Source organism: Oxyura jamaicensis, chromosome 3 (assembly GCF_011077185.1).
Source record: "Oxyura jamaicensis isolate SHBP4307 breed ruddy duck chromosome 3, BPBGC_Ojam_1.0, whole genome shotgun sequence".
Taxonomy (NCBI): Eukaryota; Metazoa; Chordata; class Aves; order Anseriformes; family Anatidae; genus Oxyura; species Oxyura jamaicensis.
Genome location: NC_048895.1, coordinates 61,962,879 through 61,975,189, shown reverse-complemented (window position 1 = coordinate 61,975,189; position 12,311 = coordinate 61,962,879). Strand labels below are relative to the sequence as shown.

General features: G+C 36.0%; 1 protein-coding gene across 6 annotated transcripts in view; it reads left to right on the top strand.

Moving 5' to 3' along the window:
• LAMA2 (laminin subunit alpha 2) overlaps nucleotides 1–12,311 on the top strand; it is a 390,777-nt gene that overhangs the window by 97,327 nt on the left and 281,139 nt on the right. For all 6 annotated transcript variants that reach the window (XM_035321576.1, XM_035321577.1, XM_035321575.1 and 3 more), the window contains exons 2-3: nucleotides 857–1,027; nucleotides 5,920–6,032. In XM_035321576.1, coding sequence (XP_035177467.1) covers nucleotides 857–1,027; nucleotides 5,920–6,032 — 284 coding nt within the window. The remainder of the gene's footprint in view (nucleotides 1–856; nucleotides 1,028–5,919; nucleotides 6,033–12,311) is intronic.

The following is a 12,311-nucleotide window of genomic DNA, read 5'->3' as shown; positions in this document are numbered from 1 at the left end:
CCATGGATCGATTTTAGCATGGTTCAAAGATTTTGATCAGTATTTATTGGGAGGCAGAGTAAGCCACCTTAACGATGGTTCTTCATATGAGTTATAATTTTTATAGCTTACTGCTACATGAAACTCAGTTCAGCCGAGCAGTCAGACATGTTTAAGTGCCATGGTGAATGAGAATTATAATATATCACACAGCAAGAGCACCTGAGAAAAATAACAACAGCACTATCATAGAAGATACAGCGTTGTATACATTATCCTCTTCTTGAGGAAAGGGGAAGAGGAAGCAAACCATGCATGGCAGATGTTCAGGTTGCTGCATGAATTAGAGTTCCTCTAATGGCAAGGGTGACTGTGAGGTCCTAAGCAGAACAGTAAGATAGCGTAACACAAATGATGCAGTCTGTGAAGGAAAAGCTTCTCCATGGAGATGTAAGCAGAAAGGAAGAGTAATAGAGAGTTTTCATGGGTATTTGCATGCAATGATTCAAAGCCCAATTGGGTAGGCAGTCAAAATAATGGTTTGATTATGAAAAAAAAAAAAAAAAATGATGATCCTTTTTATGTTTTCATACAGTATTTTCTCCTCTGGCATTCTGCTTCTCAAGATATAACCAGAGGGTACCAATTTGAATTTTAGAGGGGAATGAGGAGGAAATCACCAGTATAATGGCTTTATTCTAAATTCTGGATTCAAAGCCAAAGTTAGTGGTGCTTTTCTGTGCTCCATTACTTCCATGGTTGTTGAAAATAAAGCCTTTTGCTTAGATGCCGTAACAGATGGCATCTAAGGCATCATACGTTCATTTGTGGTTGTATTACTCTGTTGCTTTTGTTTATCATTTTATTCTGTTTCCAGGATTGTTTCCTGCAGTGCTGAACCTCGCCACTAATGCTCTCATCACAACCAATGCTACCTGTGGAGAAAAGGGTCGGGAAATGTACTGCAAGCTTGTTGAACATGTTCCTGGACAGCCTGCAAGGAACCCTCAGTGCCGTATTTGTGATCAAAGGAGCAGGGTTCCACATCGTACGTGCACCATTTTCATTTTGTTCCTTTAAAATGATTTTTTTCCTAGTGGTTGTAGATACTCAGCAGACAAAGATGTATGTCAGTGGACTGATTACTATGAAATGTCTACCTCTTTCTTTTTAAATTGGGTTACCCATCTCTTCCTTTAGTATTTCAAAATCTATATCTGTTACATATACTTAGCTAACTGAAGCTGTAATTGAGAGAGTGTAAGTGGAGAACTGAAGTTCAGATTTAGGAAAACTGTCTACAGCTGTTGTTGGCTTCTCCTCATATATGCTGACCATGAATGAAAAATAGATTACTCTTATCTGTGTACTTACATATAGAATTTGAACATTTCAGCCAGCCTAAGAAACGTCTGAAATTTCAGTTTAGAGCTAACTAACTGTTGTGGTTTAATCTGGCCAGCTGCTGAGCACCGCACATTTGCTCCCCATCCCCCTCCCCAGTGGGATGGGGGAGAGAATTGGAAAAAAGTAAAAGCTTGTGGGTTGAGATAAAGAGAGTTTGTTAGGACAGAAAAGAAAGGAAAATAATAATGATAATAGTACTGCTAATAATAACGTGTATAAAACAAGTGATACACAGTGCAATCGCTCACCACCTGCTGAGCGATGCCCAGCCTATCTCCAAGCAGCCAGTATCCCCCACCCTGGCCAGCCACCCCATATAAATTGCTCAGCATGGCTCCATATGATATGGAATATCCCTATGGCCAGTTTGGGTCAGCTGTCCTGGTTCTGACCTCTCCCAGCTCCTTGTGCACCTCCAGCCTGCCCACTGGCAGGACAGTGTGAGAAGTTGAAAAGTCCTTGGCTTAGTGTAAGAACTGCTCTGCAACAATTAAAACATCATCAACAATTAAAACATATTATCAACATTATTTTCATCCTAAATCCAAAACACAGCACCATACCAGCTACTAGGAGGAAAATTAACTCTACCCTAGCCGAAACCAGGACACTAACCCATTGTATTGTGTTTTGGGATATATATATATATATATATATATATATATATTTAATTAGTTTGAAGTTAATTCAATTTGACTGAGCCAGCAAAAAGGAGATTAGACAATGAAACTGCTTGGTTTAATTGCTTAAGTTTTAATATTAAAATTGATCTGCACAGACGTTGTTTTTCTTAAGACTGCCAGCAAGCAAAATTAGTTTTCACATATAAACTTAATATCATCAGGTTCAGAGATGTGTGTTTCTTACCAGTTATGAATCATTTGGAAGATTAGAAATAAGAGAACTTCTGTCTTGATTGTACAAGTTTAATCTCATATGAGCTTGCAATGGAAGACTAATTCTAATTAATAGAATTAACCTGGTCATATTTTTCTGGGTATATTGACACTGCAGATGATAGAGGATGTAGAGACTCTTGATACAGCTTTTAATGGAATAGATGCAATGTTAGAAGAAGCATATAGAAGCATGAAGTTTCCTGAAGACAATCTCTCTCTCTTTTTTTTTTTCCCAATTGTTTACCTCTAAAACATAGATTAGACATATTTATACTTTATGACAAAACATTCTTAAGCATGTGGTTAAAGCCATGGAAAAAATAATAATAATAATAATTTATCTGCTAACTTGCTAACTCTACACAGCATGAGCAACCTGTGGTATAGCTTTCCAGAAAGAAGCCTCTCCTTAAAAACTTCCTTCCTGGGCCACCCTTCCTAGAATTATCTTACCAATTACACAGTCTTTTCCTAACAGCTAATCTGCATCTTCCCTGCAGAAATTCAAGAATGTTATGTTTTTCCTAACCTCAGCCAACACAAGGAATGGATTACTTCCATTTTCTTTGCAAAAGTCTTTTTACTTTCTTGAGGGTTGCTATTATTGCTCTGTCTAGTTTTTACTCTATTCTATTCCTTTTCTGTCTTTCTCCTTATAGGTTGTATTATCTAGAACTCTATTTAAACTGCAGTTCTCAGTTCTCTCTAGAGGTTTTCATCTATATTAAAATTCCCCTGAGCTCTTACCAGTACTGCAGAGAGAGATTCAGGTTTCCTTTAGAATAAGCAGATTACATTGCTGTTTACACATCTAATTTAGATATTTCCCCTTTAAAATTGTGTGATACCACTGAGAGATACTTAGCTAGTTGGCCATTGTAATCCCCAGATGCTTTCTCACTAAATGACTACCTATCCACTTGCTCCCTATCTTGTATTTACAAAGCTAATTATAATTGCCCCATTATAGATTACTTCAATTGTCTGAACACAGTTGCAACCTACTTTCTTCCCCCCAGGGTCATTTTTCAAGTTTTGATGGCTACTTTAACTGCAGTAAATGCTGTCTTCTCAGAAAAGATCATGCATTTGTATTGTAGCAATGTAAGCATTCAAATGATTTTACATTATACTAGTGGGTCTCATTCAGAAGATTAAATTTTTTTTGTCTGCATTTAGACTGTCAGAAACACTGTGTGATATATCCTGTCCTTTCTTTACAGACGAGCATTTAGACATGCATGTACGTCATACAATTACTGTGTTTTTATCAACTTTAACTCCAATAAATAAATAAATAAATAAAACAGAGCTGTATTGCTTTTTCTCCATGTTCCACCTATAATAGTAGATAGATGCATGTATGCTTACACAGCCCTCTTCATTGTCACCATTTATATATATAAACACTTCATATGAATGATTTTTATACATGTTTTCCCTCGCTCCTACCCTCTTCTAAATTTGAGAGACTGCTTGGCTTCAGAATGACTGGCCTTTTGTTGCCAACCTTATCTCTTTTTAAAGTTTTTAAATGTTCATTTGGTAGAAAGAAGTGCTTTATTTAAACAAAGTTAGCTCATTAATGGGAGAACCATGTAATGTAACCAGACTTTAAATGATCCCCCTAGAATGTGTGACTCTGGAGTGCCTCCCCTTAATTACTGTAGTAGGAAATGAACACAGATTCCCTGGTTAATCACATGTGAGCCCAAATTAAGAAGAGAGTTTGATGGGTTCAGTCTGTAAGTTCCTCCCAATCCTTGTCATCCATTAAAGAGACTGGTCCTTGAACTGCATTTGCAATCCAGTCCATTTTGCAAATACTGTATAATTTTCCCTTCCTTTTTAAAAAGGTAAAAAATGTCAACAATTAATTAGTTTTCAAATGAATTATGATTAAACTTTCATAATGGTGATTACAGTTAACTGTTGATTCATCTCCCAACTGTCCTTCTCATGATTTATCTTTATATCAATTTCACCTGAAGAGACTTGCATCAAAATTTCCAATTAGACAGTTTCTGACACAATCACTGAGGAGCTCTGGGTTTGATTTACAAATGATTTTTTGCTAGCACTCATTTAAAGCCAAAGTTTGTGACGATGATCAGAGATCATAGAATTGACAACATGTAAGGCTTGGGTGTTTTGTTTTGTTTTTTTCTTTTTTCTCTTCAATAGATAATGCTGCTAACAATGTCACTTGTAGCATGTATCCTAACGGGCAGATGCTGATGCTCAGTAATGCCACTGAATAATTTGATTTTTAAATTAATTTTTTCACATTTTCAGTTTTTGCAGGCTTATGCCTTCTCTTACTCCCACAAAGTCCTTTAATTGTATCTTTAAATATGTTCAGACATTCTGGCTTTCCTTAATGAGCTAGTGCTCCTGTCCTCCACAGGTGGTTGATATAGCAAGAAAACAGAGACACAAAGACTGTCTATCTTACTGGTTTATTTAAATAATAATTAGAATAACAAGGAAATAAATCAGTTCATGAATTAATTCTTAGGAATACTAGGATGCGCTAGTAATGAAACATATTCTAGTTTTATATTCAGAAAGCCTGCGAGTTTAGAAAGCTATCCCTAATGAGAGGGGCAAGATTTCTCTGACCTCGTTATGTTCTTGCTGACAGAACGCACATAGAAGACACCTACTGTATTTGAATTACCTTTGGGTTATTTTCACAATAATATACAGACTTACTCTAGGTAATTAGGGACTTCAAAATGCATCAGATAGAACCTCATATCTTTTAAAATTGAGATTTTGGTATTCTCCAGTTCATACAGGAGACAGTCATGAATTGGCCATAAAAAGTAACTTAGAAAGTTGAGCTCTATTTTTCTCAGTCTAAGTAACATTAAAATACTGTGTAAGTAAATTTCATTAGATTAGAAGATCTTGAAATCTAACAATAATTTTATTCTGTAATTTTTTTTATCCCAATTATTTTGGATTTATTTGTGACACTGCAACAGAGTAAATGTGGGCATGAAAAGTAATGCATCTTGGATTTAGATATGAATGGTTTATATATTAAAAGTGAGCCATCTTTTTACATGTGTTTGTGAGTCAGACAATTTTCCTGTTGAGAAATATATTCTGTAATAATTCATGAATCATCTTCTCTGTAACAATTTCTGAATTATTTCCTGAATTATTGCCATGTGCTTAGGAATGCAAGTACCAGAATTACTGTGATCTCTGCTTTCCCTGCACACTAGACCACAGGATTCTGAGTTGTTGTTTCTATTGCAACATTTAATGACTTTGCAGTACTTAAAACTCTGAAAGATTACAGGAAGTGTTCACACCATCTGATTTAGATGGCTACATTTTCTGTAGACTCAAGTGAGCCTCTAGTTGTATATATTTAGGTACTCTGAGTAACCTCTTTGCAAGGCTAACCAAATTTCAGGGGCTAATATTAGATGAATATTCTAGTAATGATAAGCCTAAGACTGCTCCAAGAGCAAAAGGAAAAAAAAAAATCCTGCTTTTTGTTTTAATGTGCTACCTTGTTAGTTCTATAGTTGTATTTGAATCTAGAATTTAGATCTAAAACCATTTATATTTCTGAATTACTCTTAAATACATTTACATATTTCTGTTGCTCTAACAGAACGACATCCGATAACAAATGCAATTGATGGCAAGAACACTTGGTGGCAAAGCCCTAGTATCCAGAATGGAATTGAATATCATTACGTGACCATTACATTGGACCTCCAACAGGTAGATGACTTCTGTTTGTTTTTATAAGGGTTTTCTTTCTTGCACAATATCTCTGGAATATTTTCCTCTTTGCTTTGCGTTGCTTTTACATTATGAAGACACTCTTGGCTTCTCTTGTAGTTTTTATGGGTAATGCTGACAGACCTGTTCATTTTAACATAGTGTACCAAATTAAAAACAATTTTCGTATGTTTTTATGAAGTCACATTTAAAATTATATTAAATATAGCTTTTTTTTTTTTTTTAAACATAGATTCTGGTTTGGCTCTGTAAAGTCAATTAAAAGAATGTTCCATGTACTCATAAATAAAAGTTTATGTTTAGAATAATATTGCTTATTATATAAATAATATGGTTTTATTCACTGCAACAATATTTCAGCTGTGTTAGTGATACATGCTCAGGCAGTGGATTATTTTGAGGGACAGTCTGGAGAGTAAAAGGAGGAGTTTGGCTAAAATGGTCTTTAAATAAATTGCCTTTTGTTACTGAAACTGTGCTTGGCAGCTGTAGCCATACAGAATGAGTTTATCTGATGCTTACAGAAATGCTATATAAATTCCAGGTATGTAAGAAAGTGGATAAGAGGGCTGAAGGTAAATCATTTTATTTTCATTATGCAACAATAAATAAAGAACAATTATCTGGTACCGAAGCTATTCATCGTGTTATTAAACTTGACCATTTTGGCATTCGATTAACTAGATAACAAAGTAATCTGTTTGTTTGTTTGTTTGTTTTTTAACTCTTAGTCTTCTCTGGTCTCATTCAAGTTGCAGACAAATATAGGCAAGCCACAGACAGTGGAAGCATACTCTGTTTTCCAGCTGTTTAGAAAAAAGGGGAGGCCCTTTCTCTGATTCCAGTTTCCAGCTCCCCATTCCTCTGTGATCTCTTAAATGAGATTGGTTTTCTGTTTTGGTGTACTATTAGTATTTTATCAGCTTCACTTGGAAGCTGCCTATCCTTATCTCCCTTCTTTCTCATTTACCTTTACTTAAAGAGAGCAGTAGTAATCACTAGAAAGGCTTGAATAAAGCATAGCTTGATAGAAAGAGTGAAGTCAAAGGTATTGAATGGAGCCATCAGCAGGCATGCATACATAAAGTTTTAAGAGATCATAGTCTTATCTTAGTCCAGAACTCAGAACTTCAGTAAGGCTTAATGAAGAGTATAATACTCGATTTCTAGTTCTTGCCATTGAAAATAAACTATCACCCAAATGATATCTGATGGTGAAAATTCTTTTAAGTACTTTGTATTTGTGACAATGAAGTACTTGGAAGCCTCTTTACTGATTCACACCTGGAAAAGCCTTTGAATCTTGGAAGAGTTATTTGCATTTTGGCTTTGGAGTTATTATTTGTATTGCCAAAACTAATAATAATGACAACAACAAAAAAATCCTACATCTGTGTCCTTGGCCTTGTATCTGCAAAAGTATTTAATGTGCATTTCTGTTTCAATCAACAGAGCTGAACTCTTTTAGAGAAGTTTAAGTTCCTGTGCATTATCAAGTTATTTTTAAAATGTCTTTTAAAGTTTCAGAGTTTGGTGTGCCTATACAACAAGGAGTTTGTCCCTCTTGTTGGTTCTGATCTCCTAATGTGATAGGACCCAAGGGAATGGCTTGAATCTGCAACATGGGAGGTTCAGGCTGGATATCAGGAAAAGGTTCTTCATCGAGAAGTTAGTCAGGCATTGGAACAGGGCAGTGGTCATGGCACCGAGCCTGAAGGAGTTCAAGAAGTGTTTGGACAATGCTCTCAGACACATGATATTATTATTATTTTTTGAGTGGTCCTTTGGGGACCTAGGAGTTGGAGTCGATGATCCTTGTGTGTCCCTTCCAACGCAGATATTCTATGATTAAATATAAGTAGCCCTTGAGTATTAGGACTGAATTAGCACTCTAGTGATCTTTACTTGTATGGTTGCTTCAGCCAGGTTTACTAAACTCTAACTTTACTTTTACCTTTTTTTTTTTTTTCCTGTTGTGTGCCAGCTTGCTATAATAAATTTAAAAACATACAAACAAAAAAAACCTGTGCAGTTCCTAAAACTTTTTTTTTTTTTTTTTTTTTAATTGTATACTCAAAACTAGCTGTGGCAGGGTTGGTGACTCCACTGAGAAAAAGTACAGATTGTTCTAATGAATTTAAAATGCTTCTTTGTATGCCATTTCACCAGTGGTCTGAGAATACTGCATCATGTTGTGTGGGTTTGTTTTGATGGGTGGGTGTGGGGATGTTGTTTTGGTTTTGCATGGTTTTTAAGTGAGACAAGTCTCATGCCTGTTCATTCCTCCTTTCCCCTCTCCCCCATGTTCTCTCGCTTATTGTTCCAAGAAAGCTTGGTGGGGCCTTTCACAGGACTAATGCTGATCCCTTCTCTTAAACCCATTCAGTTGCACTGGCTGAAATGTGAAAGAGCATGTCAGAGTATGGGTATGTCAGAGAGGTGGGATATGACCCTGTGCTACTGATACTATCTGATTAACTCTAAGTGATGTAAGGAGCATACATAGAGTTAGGAAGGCATGGTTGCTCACCATCTTACACGAACAGAGCAACAGCTTTGTTCTGCAAAATGTAGTATGTTGTACTTTGCTTGGCTTTTGGAATTTTCCTTAAGAAATGAGAGGCTTTTTGGGTTTTGAGGAATACTAGGAGTTTTTATTTTCTTGTCTGAATCTTTTGTACAAACAACACCGTAGGCTTTATTAAAGTAGTCAGTAAAATATGACATCTCCCTTCCAGCTAACGTGATGGATAGTAGCCATTGCGAATGGCTGAAGGTCACCAGATATCTTTGAGACTTCACTTAAAAGAAATTCTGTTCTTTATTTTTTGCCTTATGTGAGATTCAGTAATTGCTATGTTTGTGTTGATAAATTCTTGCTTTAAGTACAAAAATGCTTGACTTCTTTTTGTAGGATAGAAATAACAAATGACAAACCTACAAGTAATGGACTGTAAATTGCAGGAATGCATTAGTTTTTATGTTATTACTAGTAATTATGATAGTACATGAAATGCTTTCAGCAAATCTTAATTTAATGAAAAAATCAGGAAAATAATTACAATTTTTTCACTTATATAATGCTTGACCTTTGGGGGCAGCTGCATATATATATTTACTTTATTGTGCAGTACAGCCATGTAAAAATGGTGTATACTAGTTAAGAATAATTAATAAAGATATTTTACTTCATACAGTTTAACTATAGAAGGAGTCATAATATTTTCAGTTAGCTTGGGAAAAATGGTGTTGTTTGTTTACTTGCTTTCTCCCAAAAATTGAGGTGTAACATAGGATTTATAAAAATCTTGCATGTGTAATGGAGTCCAGGCTTCTAATTCATTAAGGTACCTTTGAAATTTGTACTTCATTTATATTATAAAAATACTTGTTGAAAAGTGAGACTGTTTTGTTCTCAGCATCTTTGCTAACTTGCTCTTAACCCTTCAATTTTCCAGACTTCCTAGCTATTTTGACAATCTTATCTATTTCACAATAATATTATGGAATACAATTCATAGCTGTGCATCTGAAATTATTTTTACAGTGCTTTTTACCCAGAAAGTGGATAGAGATCAAAATATGAGTGTAGATTTATTTGGGAGTCACTTAGACAAATTTAAATGGAGGTTAAAATTGAGAAGTTGAGCTACTCAGGTTATTGCAACTACAGAGCTGAGTTTGGCAGGGTAGGTTCATAAGCACACTAGGTTGTTTCATCTGTGAAGCGCTTACATACACAGAGAGAATGTGTTCTGCATCTTTTCTGGCTGTGTAGGGTCTGTGAATTTGGCCTTAAGAGTGATGGGTTCAAGTGCAACAAAATTAACTCAGGTCCAGTGAGTGCAATGTTTCACAGGACAGAAAATAATTCTTCTCTTATTGTGGTGGTTTTACTGTGATAGGCAGCTGAACACCACAACTGCTCTCTCACTCCTCCTCAGATGAGAAGGGGAAGAAGTAAAGGAAAGAACAACTCATGGGTTGAGATAAGGATAATTTAATTAAAGAGAAAAAATATTATTAAGGATATATTATTAATTATAAATGGAACAATTCAACTAAAGGGAAAAAAAGGAAAGGGGAAGAGGGAGGGGGGAAAGGAATAACAAAACAAAACAAGTAAAGGCTATGTGGAAGTGCAGAGGAAAGAAATTACTCTCTACTTCCCACACATGAGTGATTCTTGACCACGTCCTTGAACCAGGGCCTCAACGCATGTAGCTGGTGTTCAGGATGAGGACAGATATTTTCACAACGAGAGCCCACCCCTCCCCTCTTCTTCCTTTTTCCACCTTTTATTGCTGAGTGTGACATCATATGGTATGGAATATCCCTTTGGGTGGTTTAGGTCAGCTGCCCTGCTGATGTTTCTTTCTCACTTTTTTGCCTACCCCCTAGGAGGGTCAGAGAGAGTCCTGATGCTGTGCCAGCACTTCTCAGCAGCAGACACAACACCGGTGTGATACCACTGCTGTTCTAGCTCCAAGTGCAGAGCACAGCACTGTATGGGCTGCTGCAGGGAAAGTTAACATCCCAGCCAGACCCAGTACACTTATAAAGAAGCTCCTTCTGTAGATGAGCTATGCTCTTTCAAGAAGTACAGAAAAGGGAGGTTGCAAAACAGAAATGGTTGGATTTCCAAATATATTCCCTGTATTCATGCTATCTGAAATCCTCATTTGTTTCAATGATTTTAGTGATGTGGAAGAATACTAGAGTATATTTAAAGAAAATTGGCAAATACACAGGGAAACCAATCGGAAGTCTGAGGTGAGGTGGTCAGCCCATCTGTTTCCAATTTCTACATACATCAGGACGCTTTCATTAACAAATACCCTGCTGTTGTGGGGAACTAGGACATTGACAATATCCTTGGTATTGCTTAGATGTTTATGCCAGGAGCTGGGTTTTGATTTTCTGACTAGACACTTTACATGTTCATTTTAGTGGTGCAGGAATATTTTATATGACGTGTAGATGTCAATGAACTCTGGGTGGGTGGACACAGTGTTAATGCTCTGGTGGTAACTGTTGGATTTAATAAGTATATCTTAATTGTCTGAGATTGTGGGGGAATAGTTCAGTGTCCAGGAAATCCTTTCTAGGCATATATTTTTAAATAAAAACAAAGTAGTTGACACTCCTCAGAGCCTCATAAGATCTGGTAGAGCAGCAAGAATCACTGAATAAGCTATATAGTTGCTTTCTCTATAAAGAGACCACAGTTCATCAGTTTTCATATCTGTAGGCACTGATAGTGTCCCACTCTTTCAACTCTGCTTTTCATCTCCTCCTTCCATGGGAAGGGAGCAAGGATTCTAAGGAATTCTGTTCTGCCTCCATGTAGAAATCACTGCAGTCCTACTTGCCTTTTCTTCTGAAATGTATTCCACCAGTTTTTAGAATATAAGTTTGGACTTTACTGTATGAGCGGCACATATTATACTTTGGAAAGTGGCGTTGCTGGAACTAGATAGAGAACTGAATAACTGGGAGTAGAAGCATGCTTGACCTTTTCAGAAGCACTTTGAGAAGCATTTGGGACAAATGGACAGCAATATTCTGTAAATGCTAGGCTCATTATTTTGTAATTCTGTGTTGTCTAAATTATATTTGGACAGAGGGTTTAGAGTTTTTTTTGAATGATTTCTTTGTTATTTGATTTACTTCAGTATCCATGAATAGAAATATACATACATGTGCAAACAAGCATATATAAGGGTAATATTAGGAAAAGAATTGCAAAATTGAGGGTTTCCTTGTGCTTTTTCTACACAGGACTATACAACTAAATTCTGTAGCAAAAGACACAAATGACACAAAAATAAACTAGGAAACTATGACAAGATGAATAGAGAGATTCAGGCTTGGACAGTAAAGTAACAGGATAGTAAGTAAGTACATCCGCTGCTATGCTGAGGACTGCCATACATAGTGTGACCTATAATTTGAACATTTGGTTTATATTTGAAACCAACTGAGAGAAAAATATGAATATTGATACTTTAAGTGTTGCTGCATTAGTAAACAGTGTGTCACAGGGAAAAAGAGGGAAGTAGAACTGGGAGAGGACTTGTGTTTATTTGGTGCTTGTGACACAGAAAACTTGCCAAGATATTTACTTAGGCTATCTATATTCTGGATCATGGTCTGAATGTCCATTAGCAGCTATAATGAATTGGGTGTGTTTCTAAGCATATTCTACTGGTTTCTTTTTTTTTTCTTTTTTTTTTCTTTTTTTTTTCTTTTTTTTTT